The 20566-nt window shown below is 47.5% G+C and overlaps 1 protein-coding gene across 2 annotated transcripts in view; it reads left to right on the forward strand.

Moving 5' to 3' along the window:
- The window catches only part of LOC310812894 (plakophilin-4-like), a 69094-nt gene that overhangs the window by 28994 nt on the left and 19534 nt on the right, over positions 1 to 20566 (forward strand). The window contains exons 3-8 of one of the 2 annotated variants that reach the window (XM_083681646.1): positions 1386 to 1498; positions 6644 to 6678; positions 10269 to 10400; positions 10864 to 11051; positions 11401 to 11980; positions 18317 to 18511. In XM_083681646.1, the coding sequence (XP_083537772.1) occupies positions 1386 to 1498; positions 6644 to 6678; positions 10269 to 10400; positions 10864 to 11051; positions 11401 to 11980; positions 18317 to 18511 (1243 nt within the window). The remainder of the gene's footprint in view (positions 1 to 1385; positions 1499 to 6643; positions 6679 to 10268; positions 10401 to 10863; positions 11052 to 11400; positions 11981 to 18316; positions 18512 to 20566) is intronic. The other variant, XM_083681647.1, reaches the window with a different exon arrangement.

Below are 20566 nucleotides of genomic sequence, written 5' to 3' on the forward strand. Positions count from 1 at the left end.
ACCAAAGGGTTTTCGACATGTTTATGTGACCCATGAAGGATCGGTAGCCAATCTCTTGTCAGTATATCATTGTGGTGTACACAGAGGCTTCTCTCCGTCCTGCTTCCAGAGCGGTATCCGTTGTGTGTGCAGCAGTGTCCTAGTGTCAGGAGAAGCGACCGTGGGGATGTTCCTACATCCTGAGGAAACTGCAGCGCTGCCTGTGTTGGAATCAGGACTGATTGAGCAGTGCTCCCATCTCTCTCTCTCTCTCTCCCTATCTCTCCCCCCTTTCTACCCTCTCTCCTCTCTCCCTCCCTATCTCTCTCTCTCTCTCTGTGTGTCTCCCTCTCTATCTCTCTCTCTTTCTCCCCCCTCTCTCTCTTCTTTCTCTCCCCTCTCTGCAGCAGGCATCCAGGCTGCACATGACCACTACTGAGCAAGGGACAGAGAGAGGAGGGGAGAGGAGGCGACAAGGCAGGCAGGCGGGGGAGGGGAGGGAGGGAGGGAGGGGGTGTGGGTGTGGGTGTGGGGGCATCAGCACTCTCAGCCCAGCCTCCAGTCTAGGGAGGAATTCTGAGTGCACCTTCAGAGGTTAAAGAGGAGTGGTGAAGAGGAGGCGTGAAAAGTGGGCAGCCCCCAAGCCTCAGAGTGGCCAACTTCCTCTGACGGAACAGAGTGCTGTGTTTGTGGCTGTGTGACTGGAAGGGATGCAGGGCTGAACAGAGCTAGGCTAGAACACTGTACTACTTCCTCAGCTCCTAGTGAGGTGAGTGTGTGTGTGTGTGTGTGAGAGAGAGAGAGAGAGAGAGAGAGAGAGAGAGAGAGGCAAGCTCACAGTCTCACAGTGCCAGCTTGTGGGGGGACATGGGTGAGAGAAAAGGGGTGTGTGTGTGTGTGTGTGTGTGTCTCTGGGACATGCTGCAGTGCTTGGATTTAGAGACACAGAGAGCTCAGAGTCAAAGCCTCACTCTGGCTAGATAATTAGAACAGTCAGATGCTGATTCCTGCATTGCTCCCAGAGGAACCCAGGGAAGGCTGAATAACACTATTTTTGCAGAGGCTATGCTAAACTAGTGCTTATCACTCTGTGTGGTCTGTACTTTATTATGTGTGTGTGTGTGTGTGTGTGTGTGTGTGTGTGTGTGTGTGTTTGCGCACGTGTGCTCAAAGTACTGTGCTACATTTTCTAAGAGCTATTTTATGTCACCTGACACCTACAGTATTTGCATCTCCTCTATTGTGTGCCATATGTATATGCTAAGAACCAGGTTGCTGCTGTTCCTTTCAAGCTGTCTAACTGTCATTCATTCTTGTCATCTTCGCTTGTGTCATCTTATTACTCTTAACCATGTTACAATGTTGCTGACCTTTTGGCCCTTTCTGTCCTGTCTGTGTTGCCGTAGGAGCTCCAGTTTGAGCGGCTGACCAGGGAGCTGGAGGTGGAGAGACAGATTGTGGCCAATCAGCTGGAAAGATGCAGACTCGGGGCCGAGTCGCCAGATGCTGCTAGCGGCAGGTAATGAGCATACACACACACACACACACACACACACACACACACACACACACACACACACACACATATGCATACAGTCAAACACACACTACCCACACACACACACACACACACAGTGAGTCAGTCGTGCTCATCACACATGGGCACATGGCTTCTTCATGTATCACAGCAGTGGGTGTACTCCATACTGTAGCCTTATGCCATAGCAACACAGCACCCGGGGTGCCACAATCTGATTGGACTGTGTCGGCCTACAGTATGTGGAAATGGATTTTTCATCTACCCTCATGCTTTGACTTGTTCAGAAAGGTGGAGTTGTCATCTGTGTGCTGTTCTGATTAATTCACCTTTCTATGAAATCAATCGAAATGTATTTTTTAGGACCTGGTACCCTGTTGAGATAGAGAGGGCGATAGATTCTTATCTTATGGGTACATGATAACGAAAGATGGTTGATGTTGCCGTGTGTCTGTGCGAGGAAATCGAAGGATGCTCTGTTATACAGACTTTGTGAAGCACTGCTGCTGTACATACCAGCCCCTGGGTGGTTGGACAGACGTTATTCCCCTCATATCAGTTAAGACGCTGTGCTGCCTTCACACGCCTCACTGACCCCACACAGAAATCTGTCCACGGGAAGGAAGCTTCATCTATTCATATTAGCCACCATTACATCCAAATGGCTGAGCTTCGCCTATGTCTGGGTAGCTCTTCTCGTTATTGGAGATATGTCACGTATTGCAGTCGTCGCTGGGTTTATGTGAGCAACCTTCCTTTGAACTTTTGCCCTTCCAAAGAGTTACGGTTTGAATTGATCCAATTATGCGTTGAATCTTTTTTCGGAGTATCATACTTATTTGTTGGCCTCTGAGCGGGCGCCTCCTGATATCCCATTAAGGGGATGTAAGAATTTTTAATTCTTAAATGCAGCAAGGGAAAATTAGAGGGGAGGTTAATGGACTGTGACATTTTAGGAAATTGCTTAATGGACACATTTTAGTGGCAGCTATTAATACGAGGGTTCTCCGTTAGCTTTGGATCTCGCTCCTTTGATTAAGCCAGTCAGGTATGCGCTGTGCTGATGAGAGTCCTATCACACTGGTATGTTTGACTAACGGGCAGAAGCAAATTGAATTTGGTGGCACTTTCCATGGGTACACAGTGTATTCTAGATATAAAACCAAGGTCCAGTCTTATATGGTTGGTTGGCCCATTGTAGAAGTGCTAGGCCAGGGCTAGCATATTTCTATGTGGGTAGCTATATATTGCTCCTGAGAGAAGAGTGTAAATCATGTATAAAGGTCTTTTTCTGATATTTCCTGAGTGTGATAACCCTCAGACACTCGGAAGAACCTCCCCACCTCCATACTACCTGCACTGCTCCCAACAGGCTGGCAGCAGCAGCAGCACTCAGTGTGAGTGCTTTTAGTGGCTCTGAGAGATGCAGACAAAGAGGGTCTGAAGAGCAGACACTCGACCAGCAAGAGGTTCTCTGTTCAAAGGCTGTCCAACAGGGAAAATGGTCTCCACCATGCTACTCACTGCTATTTTCCCCCTAGAGGCTTTTCAAGTTCTCAGTGAAAGTGGATCTAGCCATGATATTGACCATATTTTTAGATATTAGATAGCAGGGTACCGACATTTTTCACCCAGAGGATAGGGGTATTCTTGTCATATTCTCAGCACTCATAATTGACATCATAACATTTGGTGGTATTGTGAGCTTATTCTTGGTATAATTGGTCACTTTGATTCAATTAAGGTCTGAAAGTCATGGGCGGTTAGGAATGTTGTAGCCTTTTAGCCACAGCTAGGGGTATTCTTGCATTTTCTCTGCACTCAGAAGAGACATACATCGGAACGGTTTTACATGCCTTTGGTCACTTTTATGCAACTAATTCCACTAATCTCTAGTAATCTCTAGGTTGTGGCCTTTAGATGACCCTGGTCAGAGTACATGTAATCTGCTTTCCGAGGTGAGATTTGGTAGCAAGAGCTGCCCACAGCTGGACTAGTGCTGCCTCTGCACCAGACCTGGGTGAACATAGTATTTATCTTATTTCAATTACTTTGCATTTTTGGGGCTATATATCCATCAGTTTCATGGCACCGGCAAAACGTATTATTTTGACCCAGGTCTAGTCTGTACTGGCTAATGAGGGATGAGGAACTGTCCCTATAGTTTGTAGGCACCAGTGTCGTTGGTCTTTATAGAAGACACCAGGACACATCAGTGTGTGAGGCAGAGTCATAGGCTTCCCACTGTGTGAACAATACCAAGCCAGCGCCCCCCCTATAACCCTCTAAAGAAAACATGCGCAGTGATTCTCACACCTCTTAAAAGGCCTGTGAAAAAGGGAACAAGATGGGGATCCCCAGGCATTTCTGTGTGAATGGCAGAGATTAGCCTTAGTCCTGAAGAGTCTTGCCGCTTGGCTCAATAGCCCCATCCGTCCCGACAATAGAGGCGACACCTCGCTTAAGTGTTCTGATGGGGGTCATTAAATTTCATTACACCTCCCGCACTCCTTCATATCAGCACAGACATCTGGGTCGGTTCGACTTCACCGTCGGCAAAACTCTCTCGATCTCAAGATGAGACCTTCCACCTCGGCCATTGAAAGATGAGTCGAACTCCCCCTCGGCATCACAAGAATCATGAGAAATAAACTTTTTCCTTGGGGTGGGGTTGTTTGTGAGTATCAGCAATTTTACTGCCGGTTGGTCCGTCCACCCACACCGACGGCTGCAGTGAGATGGGTCTGGGGTAGGATGGTAGCAGACATTTAGGCCACTTCATACGCTATGGCTCAGTAGAGCACAACCTCACCTCTCCAAACTTCCACTTTTAATTGCCTGCCTCTTGTTAGCATCCTGATGGCTGTTGTCTAATGCTTAATGCTCGTTTAGCATCACCTTTAATGGGCAAAGATACAGGCAGTAAATGACAACAACAGATGCACAGCAATAAAGAGCAGCAGAATAATTAATTTGAAAAGGAGAGGGGTTGGAACCTCGCATTTAGGTTCAGCGCTCACCGAGGTCTCCTGGATAATTATAACTCGCAACCATCTGTAAATTGCTTTCACATTGTTTGAAAGGGCCTTTTGTACTTAAACGAACCCAACGTTGTCTAGGTAGCTATTAGTTTAAACCGTATACAGGTTTGGACGAGTCTTGCCTTAGTGTAGCACTCTGCTTTTGCACCACTGTTTTATAGCCTCTTTCTCCCATTGAAGAAGAGGATGAATCAGAATTCCTCTCACAGAGAAGCGCTTCGTTTGGGTTCAGTAGAGATGGGCTCGTCAGTAAAGCCACTGGCTAGCCCTCCTCTCTCCTGCCTCAGCACTTTCCCAACCCAGACGGGGGTGGCTGCCTTCTGGCCCTGCTGGCATCAGTATGAGCTATCTGCCTACTCTCCCTACCATACCTTCACTGCACACACCTCCCCACTGATCCAGGACCGACCACTACTGACCCTTTCATCCATCACACTCCCCCACCTATAGATCCACTCTGCTCCGCTGTCATGCTCAGTGTTTGTCTGAGTGGCCATCATGTGTTTAAAAATAGCCTGGTCCATGTTTTACAGTGCCTTCGGAAAGTATACACCCCTTCACTTTTTCACATTTTGTTGTCTTTTAGACTCAATGTAAAATGGATTAAATTAAAAGAATTTGCCAATAAACTTATTAAAATAGAAATACCTCATGTACATAAGTATTCAAACCCTTTGCAATGACACAAAAATAGCTAAAATGCAAAAATGTCATCAACAATCACTCAATAAGTTGAATTGAGTCCATCTTAATGCAAGGATAATAGTTCAAGTAATTTTGAAATAAATATCTTAGTTTTTTTTAGGGTCTCTGATTTACATAGGAATCAAGTACACACTGTGTGGATCAGGTTATTACAAACTGAGCAAATGGAGAGGAACAAAATTGCTCAGGAATGCGACTCTGAGGCCTGGGGAGACTTACAAAAATCTACAAAGTTGAATGGTGGAGAGGAAAAAGCACAGTCGATGGGACCACATCATCTCAGTCTCTCTACAAAATTGGTCTATAACCAAGTGGCCAAAAAGAATCCCTTAATGGAAAATAATCTATCTCATATCCATAATTGTGTTTGCAACAATGAATTCAAGTGATACAGCAAAGAAAGTGGCTGGAAATGTGTTTATTAGGTTTTACTACAAAGCATTAAGTTTGGTGCAAATCCAGCACATCTCTCGTGTGAAGAATAGTGGTAGCTGCATCAAGTTATGGGCATGTCTGTCACTGGCAGGGACTGGGGAGTTTGTCAGGATCAAGAGAAAATTATGAAATTTGCTGAATTGGTAGTGACATCCTAATCTACACAGTGTGTAATTGATTCCTATGCAAATCAGAGACCCTATGCTTCACACTGTATGCTTCATTATTCCTGGGAGACAACTACCCGTCTGTGTCAGTGATATATGCAGCGGCGTGTGTGTGTGTGTGTGTGTGTGTGTGTGTGTGTGTGTGTGTGTGTGTGTGTGTGTGTGTGTGTGTGTGTGTGTGTGTGCGTGCCTCAACACACGTTTACGAGTGTGTTTTATTATCAGTGGTGCATTGACATTCTTTTACACAGATCAATAGGTTTTCTATTTACTCCAGCAGCAAGCTGCTCTGGCTGTGCTGTGCTCAGTTCCAGCCCCCATCACGATGGATGGCTTTGCTTGACCTTTTCCGTTTATTCGCAAAGTGTGTTTCTCGAGGAGCAGCGAGGATGAAAAAGAGCAAACAGCACCTGTGGGAAAGGAATGATCCCCTTGTCAAGCTCGGCTGTGGCAGTAAAGACCACCTGTCACAAAAGGGCTCCTTTGCACCTGTACACGCAAAGCACCCAGAGTATCATTTACATTTTGGATGAAAACATCATCAAAACATTGTGAAAACACGTCTTCATAGGCTGCACTAGTCACAGTTCTTTCTATTGCTGTGAATGCTTTCATGCTCAAGTGCTGGAAACGGACGCAGATTTGAGACACATTTCAGACATTTTCCAGGGTGCCTTGTCCACATGATGTCACCCAATTACCAGATTGAGCACAAGTGATTTATCTTCCTGATTTTGTATGTATCTGTCTCATTCCTGGTCTCTTCTTTTGTCTTCCAGCTCTTCTGAGAAGTCCCTCCCCTGGAGATCCGCAGGTATAGTCTTATCCTACCCCACACACAGAACCATACACATACACTATGTACTGTGTTCAGTCACAGACACTACAGCAATTCAAACTTAAAGGGGACATCTGTGATTCAAACAATAATGAAGCAGTCGCCCTGCCACTTTTTTGGTGAACAGCTAAGGGATGGTGCTGGAGAAATCTTCCCACTCTCAAATTCATAGACGGAGCTATGGATGGGATGCAATGACCATCCATGAGATGAACCAATAACCAATAAAACTATAGTAAAACAAGCTTATATTTTGGGTTCTGATGTTCTAAGACAGTTGAACTAAGCTTCATTAATTCAAAAGTCCAAAATCCCAGATTGCCCCTTTAAAGGGGAAGTTTACCCAAAATTAATTTTCTTGTGTATTTCTGGTCAATCCATAATGTATACTGTCTTGAACTATCATCATTTTGCGTGCAGCTGCATCAAAGCTATCGAAAAAAAACAAATCCACTGGACTACAGGGTAAAATTCCGCTTTAAGTGACACCAATTCTATGATTGGTCAAGCTATAGCACGCAGTCTCCATTTTACATTAAATATCCTAAATTGTTCAGCAAGGTTCTTTTGAATAATATAAAGATTTAAATCATAACTTAGAGTTGTACATCTCTATGGTAATGGCTGACCTAAGCCTTTTGAACTAACCCTCCTACCCATAATACTGTCCTCACATTACTGATTCAATATTTATCTAACTCATCCCCTCTCAGATAGAACATTCTCAAGGAGGAGACATCTCCCTGAAGATGACTGGACCCCCGCAGTCTTTGTTTATTTAACGTCATGGATTCTTGAAAGGTCTCAAGATGTCGGAGAATTGAATTCTGATAATGAACTGCATTTTACTAATGTATTTTCATGGCTTATTAATTGTATAATAGAACTAAGTGAATCTCGGTAGTCGTCATTAATCTTTTACTGTTAGAGGCATCAGAGGGAGCCTATGGGGTTGTGATTATGTGTGTAGGGAATATTAATGCATCTTGTGAATTTCATGTTCCTGCTCAGTTTATTGCTAAAAACAGGCTTTAAAATAGCATTGGAATGGAGTAAAAGTAGAGACTATTTTTTTTTTAATTTAAATAATAGAGGATAGTTAGGCACCGTAATGTATTCTTCCAAATATGAAATTGAAATAATATCTGTTTACAGATATTAAGAGAGAATCTAATTGTTTAAGCATTTAAGATTCCTGTTGCTGTGTCTCACCATTTAATCTGTCTAACCAGTGCCGCAATTGTTCATTTCACTTCGACAATTTGTTGTTTGGAACACTTCTATCAGTTATTAAGTTGTGACCCAGAGTGAGTGAGTGTGTGTGTGTGTGTGTGTGCGTGTGTGTGTGCGTGTGTGTGTGCGTGCGTGTGTGCGTGCGTGTGTGCGTGCGTGTGTGCGTGCGTGTGTGCGTGCGTGTGATGTGATCGGGGATACCAAAAATAAATGCTGCCGCCCATTTGGTGTTCAATCTCCCCAAATTCTCCCATGTCACCCCCCTCCCCCTCGGGTGGCAAACAGAACAGCCCCTCCCTACTTGCAAGCAATGGTCAGACTCCAAACCCCTGCCCGATCACTCCACTTTTCCACCTCGGCTGGCCGCCTGGCACCGCCGCCTCTACGTGGATGCAACAGTCACGCTTCTCGGTCACGGCTTTTCACTGTCCTGGCGCCCCGCTGGTGGAACGAGCTTCCCACAGCTGTCAGGACTGCAGAGTCACTACCTATCTTCCGCCGTAGACTGAAGACTCATCTCTTCAGGCTACATCTTAACTGTCCCTCCTAAAGACCTCTTCATCCCCACTACCCCCATGTACAGTTTCTCTACTGTAAATAAATGAATGAAATAATTTAAATAATTTAAATTTAATAATGTAATTCTTCCTTCCTCTTGCATTGTGACTGCCAATAGCCCCTGGTCATAGCATAGATTTGTTTTTCTTATGATGACTGATGGATAGATGATTCACTTACTTAGACAAATGTACTTGTTGTAAGTCCCTGTGGATAAAGGCGTCTGCTAAATGTCAAAAATGTAAAATGTGATGTAGATGCAGTAAAATGAGCTGCTGTAGTGTGGTAGAAGGGTAATGAGTAGGTCTGCCTGTGCTATTTATTGCCCTCCTGGGGTCGCCTGGCTCAGAATGTACGTAGGGAGGAAGTGTTACCGTGGAGATGGCCTTTCACCTGAAGGAGGGGACAATGCAGTCACAAGCTCTGTTTAGAATCTGGCACTAGGCCTACATAGTGAATACCTGCATACTGCAGTAGTATGCATGTTATTGTGTCCCAGATTGAATTTTTCAGTGAATGCAGCATGATGCCCTGGTCTTTCAAGCATACCAGACGGCCACACACTGTCTACTAAATAGTAAAGAAGTGTGCTATTTCAAACAGACTCCCTGGCCCCTGGACTATCACGAGGAGGGCTGCAACACTCTTTCATTGTGTGATGTGTGTCTCATTTATCAAGTGGGGGTCAAGGCTTTAGCACAGCTGCCCTGTGGGTAGAAATGACACACTGTGTGCCAGAAACGCTCACTGCCCCATTCTGCAATCTCAGCATGAAAAGTTGCGGGTAATAATATGCTTTGGGTAAGACTGATGAGAGACTCAGTTGAGAATTGTTATTGTAATTGAGCGCCACAGAACTACTGTTTGGTCATAAGTGGCACCCCTCTAATAGAAAGATGTCTCATTTTTTGCACTGTCAATAAAGTCTTTTTTTGTATCATTTTTTACCTTGCATGAATTTTTGATTATGTTTTTCATCATTTAACTGAAGGCCGCTCGCAGGGGTCTAGCGATAATTCTGTGTCAGGCGTAATAATTGCATGAGCAGAATTTGTCGTAGCCAATCCATGCGGCTGGAGGCGGCCACCGCTGACATCTCTGGCAAAGACCCGCGTTTCTGCCTGAGACACTTACAAGTGGGGGCACAAGCCGTCAGGCTGTCAAACACGCCGCGCCTCAGTGTCAACAGTTCTGTGCAAACAGTCGAGCCAGGGAAACAGGACTGCTCCTCCACGGAATTCACTCTCATCCACATGCCAGCAAGGCCCCCGCCATGGCCCCATGTGACATGTACGCTCGCTGCCAAAACGCACACTTCGCCTCCCACTGTTCCAGCTATTGCAGAAGAGCCCATTGACACTGCTGGTCACGCTTAACGAGATTGTGATTGTGGGGCAACATTGTGCGGAGGGCTTATGACAGACGTTACTGGGGTAATTCACCCTGCTAGTTGCTTGCCTCTGACTGTGCTCCAGGTTGAAAAGAGGTCAGAGAAATGTTATAGTTTTTAAACTGAGGGATTTTTTTTTAATTTTCAGAGAGAGCCCTGGCACTAACGAATTGTAGCCCCACTATTTTTTCCCCTTCTATGAATTAGTATGATCATAAAACGTAATGGTTCTGAATTGACACAAGTGTGAAGTTAATGTTGCGGAATTAGTGCTATTTCCCTGAAGCGAAATTATTATGAACTTTCGAGCCCTCTCTCTCTCTCCATCAGAAGTACTTTCGTGCTTCTTCTCTCCTGCTGACTCTCTCCCTCATGTCTCTCCTAGATGTGTCTACGTCTGGGGATACCAAGTCTCGGGTGACAGACAGCTCCCAGTCACCTACCTATCGCATCAGGGGTGAACCAGAGCAGGTGTCCCTGTACTCCCCAGAACCGACCTCTCTCCATGAAAGTGAGGGTCTGTTTATACCTCTTTACAACTGTCTGCTCTCTCTCTCTCTCTCTCTCTCTTTCTCTCATTCCCTTTCTCTCTATTTCTCTCTCTCTCTCTCTATTTCTCTCTCTCTCTCTCTCTCTCACTTTCTCTGTCTCTATTTCCCTTTTTCTCTCTCTCTCCCACCATTCGACCTCTCCAATGCTTTCTAAAGATGCTTTTAATGATGCTACGTGGTGGTCATGTGGACCTCCACCTACAGCTGCTGTTTGTAGTCCTAATGAGAACAGGTATAGTGTGGACTGGAGGTAGAATTGGCCACCCTACTGTGAGGTCATTAGTACTGCCAGCTAGTTAAAGGTCATGGAACTTTGTAACGATATTCACACACCTTTACTCTCTCTCTCTCTCCCTACCTCCTACCCTTTCTCTCTACCACCCTCCTTCCCTCCCTCCCTCCCTCCCTCCCTCCTTCCCTCCCTCTCAGGGTCGACCGGGAACTCGCGCAGCTCCACCCAGATGAACTCGTACTCTGACAGTGGCTACCAGGATGCCAGCAGCTACTACAGCAGCCAGAACATGGGCAAAGCCGAGCTGAGGATGCAGCATTCCTACCCTGGCACGGGGGGCACGCTCCTGAGGAGCGCCAGGGCCGAGGGCCAGGCCTCTGTCCAGGTACTGCCAGTGATACCACAGACGATGGGCATAGCACAGAGGGCAGAGAGGGCACACAGCAGCAGCTAAGTCACGACTCAGCTACGGCCACTGAGCACACCTGCCTCTGCTGTCCTGCTACCCAATGATATAGAGAGAATGGGAGGAAGCCCAATTATGATATTATCACGAGGGAGATAATCTAGCCTGCTTATATTGCAGGATGTTAGTCATTTTCTGTGGAAGTGAAACACGATCGTAAAAATATTTTTATTGGTCTATTAAATGTGATTTTGCAGCGTGTCACGGTTGCCCGGTGTGAGTTTCTCAGTACTGACTGTGTCTTTTCCGTTCCCTTCCCTCTCCCCAGGCCCCCGTGGTGACAGCCGCAGCGCCCGGTCGAGCCATGCGGAGGGTAAGCTCTGTGTCCTCCCGTACCCAGTCGCCCGCCTATGGCAGCACGGGCATGTCGCCCTCCCGCGGCTCCCTACGTGCCACCATGGGCAGCGGCTACGGCTCGCCTATCGTCACCGAGCCCAAGCCCCTGTCCAGCATCTTCTCCACCACCCTGCCCTCTGCCCAGCGCACGGGCACCGGCGGGGGAGGTTCCCCCTACGCCACCCAAAAAAGCTCCCCTGCCGCCCTGCGACGCGTGGGCTCTGCCACCTCCCGCTCGGGCAGTGTCAGTCGCACCACCTCCCCCTACCAGGCCGTGGGGTCGGCGTCGGGGCGTATGGGCTCCCCCCTCACCATGGTGGACGGACCTATGCCCCCCCTCACCCAGCAGCCAGGGCTGTCGTCCTCGCCGGTGCGGTCCGCCATGACGGCGGTGCCGCAGCACTACGGTTCGACGCTCCCACGCTCGCTGGTCCACGAAGTACCGGACCCCTACGGAGCACAGAACTACGACGTTTACGAGAGGATGATACCACGCCCCGACAGCCTCACAGGTCAGACAAGAGCCTGCACACACACACACACATACACACACACACACACTCAAAACTATCGAGAGTCTGTGTGCTCAAGTGTCTTCTCTCTCCGGAGATAATTTCGACCTCCGCATGGCAGAGGGTAATAACCTCTGCCGCGTCTGCCTCCTTCCCTCGGTGGTCAGTGGTACCAGGCTCTGTTATGCTAGCCCATTAGCAGCCATATGACAGTCGACAGTCAATCTGTCACAGGAGCATACCGTAGGTCAGCAGGACTGAGATAATGATGGCCAACGATAACTTCTCAAATCGTAGCTGAAGAATGGTACTTTCCTCTGTCTTTAGCCCTGCCCAGCGTTGTTCCATTGAGTCACTGTGTCTGTGGCATGGGCCAGGGCCAGCCCCTCTCATTTCCACTCACGTCATACACACACCACAGGCCACTGCCTGAAGGGCAACGCCAGAGGTTTGGCTATGTGATGTGACAGTGGTATGCATTTTCCAGCCTCTCACACATTAGGATATTTGCCAGTGCACTAGAATTGATCAAAATACATCTGTTGAGATTTAGGCCTAAGAAAATAAGATGATGCTGAGAGACGTATGCTGAGAGACCATCATTCCTACAGTCATTTCCTTCGTACAGTCAGTAAGATAAAGACTTGTATTAGAAAACAGGTGATGTTCGATTCCCGTATGTTCGATTCCTGTATGTTCGATTCCTGTATGTTCGATTCCTGTATTAATTTAGTTTGTTCCCTCATAGAAACACCTATGGTCCTACTGTGACAACTCCTCTAAGTAATGAATATGTTGTGTCGATTGATTGATAGATCTGTTGTCATTTATGTGTGTGGGTGTCAGCTCTGAGTTGGGGCTGACATTTCAAAGCTTGTAAATACAGGCTGCCTGACAGGGGAGTCTTAAGGAATGATTGTCCTCTTTGCTCAGCAGCATCTCTTCAACTGCATGTGAAATAAGAATATGTCAATTGTGGTGGTTGATTGAAGCAGCAGACTGTTATCTCTCATTTTCTGTGGGGGTTTGTCTTTTTATTCTGAAGAATGGCCCCTGTGGCGATAAATTCAATTATGTTGTATAATTCCTCACAACAGGGACTCCTGTCCAAGCACAAAGCATGGTGGGAAAACAAGGTCTAACTACTTGAAAAAGTGTTTAAAAAAAATAAAAAATACATAAAAGTGTTTTTCTCCACTCGAAAATATAATTTTCTCCTGTATCAAGCACAGAGAGTCTTTAATTGATTACAGAGTGGTCCACTCGAGCCAGAAAACCAAGCATGGATTCTCTGTTGTTATAGGAATTGGGATACTGATTCACTGCTATTGTAAGCCAGCCATTTATCAGTACAGTAAGAGTAATGGGTGGGCCTGTATTCATTTGTCCTGTGCCTCTGAGCTTTAAAAGTAATCATCTGCAGCTATTTGGTATCTTCTGTAGATAAGAATTGATCTGGTTCAGGTAGATTATGAAAATGAATGCTATTGCTGAAGCGGGGGGATTATGAATCACAAATTGTTCCTGCTTTGATAATGGGCCGCTTTGAAGACGGATAGTGAAATGTAGGCAGTGAATTTATGACACTTAATGGTGTGCCTGCCCTTAAACCCACATTCTTATGACAATATTCGTATCTCAGATAGTCTCAAATCGTCTACCAGTAGTTTTCCAGGTTATCGTGAAAAAGGTTAACATTGTTTGCTTCCTGCTTATTTTCTGCTACCTTTGGACATCTGCAGACCCTCTGGTTGATGATATTCAGATTCAAGGTGAACTCTAAATTAACGTTTCTTTCCATAATGTGTGTGTACTGTATTGTCGTGTGTGTGTGTGTGTGTGTGTGTGTGTGTGTATGTGTGTGTGTGTGTGTGTGTGTGTATGTGTATATGTGTGTGTACTGTATTGTCATGTGTGTGTGTGTATGTGTATATGTGTGTGAGTGTGTCTCATGTGTCTCACCTTTTATTCAGTACAGCCATAATTTCCACTCTTTATTTCCCTTTGACACACATTAAAACCCCATCCACGTAAGGAGGCAGCGTTAAAGGGCTTTGGAGAAATCATGCCTTAAAGTGTATAGTTATCATTCCCACAGTATAAGCCCGTGGTTTTACAATTTCTCCCCCATTTATTTCTTGAACTGTCGTAAATCAGGCAGTAGAATAATAATCTCTGCGAGACCATTACTCCAGTCCAGTGCCTGGTGTCTCTGCTGATGGCAATAATCTACACACTCTAACATGACTGATGATCTCTGCCTCAGAAACAAATGGAGTTTTAGATTTCCTTCTCTCATCTGAGGCCGGTCGAGCCCAAAAGCTCTCATTTTCTGTGCTCTCCTAAAAGCCTTGCCGTTCCCCCCACTCCCCACAACCCCCCAGCTGTCCCAGGGGTCATATGTGGGCACTGCCAGGCAGGTGTGTTGCGATGGCAGTGTCCTTCTCTCTGCTCACTGCTCAGCTGGGCTATTGGCCCTGACATGGCCATTATGTCACAGGTGCCGGAGCAGCCGCTGCAGTATAACAGGGATGTTCACACATCCTGTCTCGTTAGCATGCAGATGACAAATGCCACCTGAAAGATGAAAACTGAGTCCTGGCTTCGGAGGTCTGCCCTCTGCTGCTCTCTGCCCCCAATGCCCAACCATGCTTTACTCCACTCCCCATCCTCTCATCTCCTTTCCTGCTGCTCTTTCTGCTGCTCGATTATTCTAGCCGTCTCCTCCTCTCTCCTTTCCCCCTCATCTCCTCTCCCCTCTCCTCTCCTCTCCTCTCCCCCTCTCCTCTTCTTTCCTCTCTCCTGCTCTTCTGTCTGCTCCACGCTTGTTTCACATGCTCTCAAAGGCATGTAAGGGGGGGGGGGGGGGGGAGTCATGTAAGAGAGGGGGGGAGTCATGTAAGAGCCCCCCTCTTACATGCCTCTCCTCTCCTGCTCTCCTCTCCTCTCCCCCGACTTACCCTCCGCCTCACCTGCCCCCCACCCCCCCCCCCCCTCCGACATACCTCTCCTCTCCTGCTCTCCTCTCCTCTCCCACACCCTCCCCATTCTGCTCTCTCCTCTCTCCTCCTTGCCCCACTCAATCATTGGCAGTAAGTCATCTCTCCCCTCTGGTGCTGAAAAAGGGAAGATGAAGACAAATTGTCGCTGTAATTTCGCCATTATGCCTTGTGTCCATTTCAGAGCACAGGAGAGCAAAGGCAGCGCTGACCAAAACCTGCCTTAAAGGCTTTTCATCCATGGAAGCACTGGTGGTCTTTTCCACTTTTTCAGAATTCCTCACTCATGTGTGTAATCGTATGCTCCAGAGAAGATCAGATTCTTTTCACGGATCGACTCAAATCTTGGAAAGGTTTTTCCGAGAATTATTTTGGTGGAGGAATGTAGTCAGCTGCATCCATTTAAATGTTTGTTTCTCCAGCGTCTCTTCCCTCGTGTGCCAAACCGCCGCCGCCCTTTGCCTCGGCTTTGCCAAACACAATCTGTTAGGGTCACGGCGAAGAGGTGAAGGCGGAATTAAATGAGCATAACAAACCCCGAGTATCCCCCATTCATCCCACACTCAGGGACCCAATTTGCATGTGCACCAAATGTTGCCCATCTTTACCGTCATATTTTCAATAGACACAAAGACACATAATCTAAGGGGCGTTTTGAATACTGCATTCAGCATTCCCAAGCTGTGCAAATGCTTTTTTTCAGGCTGTTCGGGCTAAAACTCATTTTCTCAGAAACTTTGTTGTAGATATGGTACTGTGAAAATCATACTGTAGAGCTTTCGGAGTTGTACGTTTTTTTTTTTTTTGCTCTGCCCAGCACCATTTGTTTAATCAAATTTAGGCCCACAGACAACAGTATATTATTCCCAGAGACAATTTGCAGTTGCTTCAGAAACTGGCTGCTGCATTTCACCAGGGGAGCAGAATAAATGCAGAGCGATTAGCCTTCTTCTAAGGTTGTTTAATGTCGGCAGAGGGAGTCAGTCTGCAGAGCGGGATGTGCATGGAAGCTCCTGTCTCTGGAAGATTCTGCCATCATCCTTCCTTTCTCTCTCTCTTTCTTTCTCTCTCTCTCTCTTTCTCTCTCCCTCCAGCAGCAGGGTTCTACTGAAAGCCCTCATCATGTCAGATGGTTTTACAATGATCACTGGGCTGAGACAGCTGTGATGTGGTCCTCCACCGGCTCATCCACACACACAGACACACACACACGCGCATGCACGCACGCATACATACACAGTGCACGTGCGCACACACACGCATGCACGCACGCATACATACACAGTGCACGTGCGCGCACACACGCATGCACGCACGCATACATACACAGTGCACGTGTGCACGCACACACACACACACATGCACACACTGACGCATGCGTACACACACTCAGTCTCACTCTCTCCCTTTTTCTTTCTCTCTCTCTCATTTATATTCCCTCTGACTCTCTGAAACCTTTGAACAAGAGAAGCCAAACCGATTAACTGCCAAACTGCCTCTATTGTCTGCAGTGCTGCAGATTGACAGAGTGACTGAGCAATGGGATGATGTGCCACTGCAGCACACATCGAAACTCTCTCTATATAATGACAAGTCAGCCCCTCCCCCCCTGCCCCCTCAACCGCCAATACTGTTGATGTCACTTGTCACAGGTGCGGACAATAACATTTTCCTATTCTATTCTAACCCATAGACCCCTGTAATTACAGTGGATAGCAGCAGTCTGTATCCCATTATGTTGTTTTTGGGTCATGTTTTACCCTTGATTAGCTTACGTGCCAGAGCCGGGGGTTATCTGGGGTCCTATGGCGGCGTCCCCCTCCCCCTCTAGAGACACATCAACTCTCCCTGGCCCCGCGCTCCTCGCCACAGCTGAGGGCACAGCCATGTTGACGGCACAGCCATGCACACTGGAGGTCGGCTTCATAGAGAAGCGTCTGCCGGCGCTGGCTGTCTCAACGGGTTTCAACCCTCAGAAAGCTAAAGACACTTTTTGTTTATTCATTTCCCCCTGTATTGAACTATGATAAGAACCCCCCCCTCCCCATTTATCCTGTTATGCATGACAGCGTTAGTGTTTAGAGGCTTTGAGCCTCTGCTTCTCTGGTGTTGGACCCGAGCCTAAATGATACACACACACACAAACACACACACACAAACACACACACATTAGCCAAGCGTATGGGATCAGTTTCCCTGGGCCGAGGGGATCAGAAGATATCATGGTGTTAAGGATCGGCTCTTGGGCTTTGGGGCAGCATGCCTGTTATTAACTGCCTGGCCGATTTATACATGCGGATGTGGAGTAGGCAGCAGATTTTGTGTGTGTGTGTGTGTGTGTGTGTGTGTGTGTGTGTGTGTGTGTGTGTGTGTGTGTGTGTGTGTGTGTGTGTGGACTCAACCATGTTCCACAAGGCACATCTGGACCGGGACTGAGTTGGAGTGAAGACTTACAGCCATGCTGCTCTGGTTCTCCCTCCCATACTGTGGTCACAGTGATTCATCTGGAGTGGATGTTTGATTTGTGTGACCCCCCACACACTGACCGAGACACACACACACACACACACACACACACACACACACACACACACACACACAGATGAGCCTATGTGGTTAACTGAAACATCTCACTCTGCATTTCCAGAAACACACACACCCATATCCTGAGATCTACTCAGGCTAGCTCACATCCCTCCCCCTCTCAGCACAAAAAGCAAGACTAGTCTTAGCCTATCAGGGCCAAGGTGTGGCCTCTGTAAGCTGAAAAATGACACTGCTAGTTTTCAGCAAGTGGAAGTGGAAGCTGTGAGCTATTTCACCTCGTCGGCCAGAGAGTTATGTAGACGAGACATCGCCTCAGACTGTTTTCCTCAGTTGAGAAGAGCCGAAAGAGGAACTGGTGCTTTCTTATTAAAAAAGCTGCTGGATCATTAAGAGAGATCAAGCAGGGTAGCTGGAGGCGGTGCAAGCTTGACAAACTACGAACCCACTGCTTTAGCTTGACACAGAATTGGAAATGAGCCCTAAATTCATTTCAATTAAGTTTTAGCGGCTTAACTGTCAAACTTAAACGCGGATAACATGGCGCTTTCCCCGAGCCCTCGCCTTCCATTCCTGTGTGTGTGAATCATCTCTGTTTATCCCTGTCTTTTTGTGATGATGCGTACTGTGTGTGTGTAGTACTGTAGCTCCTGTGCTGTCACTCTGTGATGCTAATGTGGATTAGCGGTGACACAGAGGAAGACGGGTGGCACTGAGTCTCTAACCCTGAGCCTGTGTGTGTTTGTGTGTGCGTGTGTTTGTGCGTGTGCGTGTGTGTGTGTGTCATCTCCAGGCATGCGGAGCTCCTACGCCAGTCAACACAGCCAGCTGGGACAGGACCTGCGGTTGGCCATGTCCCCTGACCGCCACATTTCTCCCATCTACGAGGACAGGACCTTCCAGGGCCCCCTGTACCGCAGCCCCAACCACGGCGCCACGGTGGACCTGGGTCACACCTCGCAGAGCACCCTCTACAGGAGCCCTTCAGGTGAGGCGATGTCTACCCTGTCAAAAGTCCAACGAGTCATGTTTGCGTCAAGCTTGTAACAAACCAGTTTCACGACCGCGTACTGACAGTGACCCTAAGACCCCCCCCCCCCAACGATCAAGCAGTCTACACGCCAAGTGGTTCACACTGGCGCAGTTTTATTAGAGCCCAGCGCCCCTGCACCTGTTTCAACTTCTCATCTCATCGACAAGCCCTCCATAAGGCTGAATCGTGTGTTTCGGTGGAGAGGCTCATGTCCGCCCACGGAGGAACCCGCCCACACACTGCTTTAAAGTACACACCATCTCCATGTGGAATAGCCATATTACTTCAGGAGTGGTACAGACACGTTGAGCGCAGTGGAGTAAAGACACTATTAGGGAGAGACAGATGGTGATGCTGAGAGAGGAGCTCTATCTGCGTCACGGTCTATACATATATCTCAGACATGGCTGCTCCTGCTGGCTGTGAGAAGACTGTGGTCTGTGTAGCTCAGGTGCTCTCGCCCTCTGGCCCTTTCCATCTCCTCCTTCTCTTCTCTTCTCTTTTACGTGATCTCCCTTGGGAACACTTTGTGCCCAAGCCAGCCAGCAAGCCAGCCAGCCAGCCAGCCGGCCATCCATCCATCCAGTCAGTCAGCGAGCCAGCCAGCCAGCCAGCCAGGCTATCTGTCCCCTCCCATCCCCCCCTCCACTCCCTGACTCCATCAGACGGAGAGGTGAGACATGAGAGGAGACAGGCATGGGGCTGATATACGCCCAGCACAAAGGAGTCCATTACCTGGGGTGTCACACTAATAATGAGAAGAGGGATGAGGGGCCAAAGGACAGCGATGTGCGCGCGCACGCACACACACACACACACACACACACACACACACACACACAAACACAGTGGTGTGAGAACCTTCCGCATGGTAGCGCTCTCTTTCCTCCTCCTCCTCCAACACACACACACCCCATTCAGCCTCCTCTTCGGCAGACCTCAGATCCTGCCCACCAGATAAGTCCAGTAATAAATGGTATTGATGTTGAGAAGAAGCCTCTCTCAGATAAGCACCTATAATGTGTTTACCCAGGCCATATTGGGAGGAGAGAGAGAGAGAGAGGGGAAAGGAAGCAGTAGTGTCTTTAAAAAACTACCACATTAGAAAGAATCAGATTTGATCCCCAAGCACCCATTGTTATGGTGTGAAATTACATTTTAATGGTATTTCTTTCTTCTATTCTTTTATCTGTTTCTGCGGCTTGGTTCTTGTAGCCGGTGTGTCTTTGGTGGTTTTTAATGCTAAATGGAAATATTGATCTTAGGTGCAGAGAAAAGAAAGTTATGGACTGCAACTTATGAACCAGATCAGATTTCAAAGCTGGGTTGTTGTTTTTGTCCCACAAGGCGAGTCTTTGAAGGATTTGGGTGATATCAAAAGTGGCCTGTTTTTGTTATTGTTTATCTGAACATTTATGTGAAAGATTTGCAACTGTAATTAGATGAAGCACAACTATTTGAGCTGCTGGGTGACATTTTGAGTACTCCACCCAGATTTTTAGAGGTATATTCGTCTTACGGGGGGGGGGGGGCAGCTCAGTTGAACCGTAGCAGTGTGGCCTACGCTGAGCCTGGAGATAGTCATCATATCACAGGACTGAACTATTAACTGCCAAGCAGAGCAGGGCATTGATGTGAAAAATGTGATTTTTGGAGAGGGGCCTCAAGTTTGACGTCTTGTTTTTGGTGGGAGGGAGTTGAGCGTCGCGCATGCCCAGTCCCCACAGGATGGAGGAGAGAGGTCTGACCGGAGAAGAGCGGCTGTCACGCTGTCGTGCCGTCACGTGGGCTAATGTGACACAGAGCAGGAAGGCGGGCCAGCCTGTGTGTGTGTGTGTGTGTGTGTGTGTGTGTGTGTGTGTGTGTGTGTGTGTGGGAGAGAGACAGAGTGTATGAGAAAACTAGGTCACAATATCACCACGAGGGGAGGGTACAGCAAAATAGAAATTGCTTAAGGACGATGACACAGCTAAGATGTTCTCAGACTAAATATTTGACCCGGACTGGAAG

This window comes from Argentina silus, assembly GCF_951799395.1.
Source record: "Argentina silus genome assembly, chromosome: 12".
Lineage (NCBI taxonomy): Eukaryota > Metazoa > Chordata > Actinopteri > Argentiniformes > Argentinidae > Argentina > Argentina silus.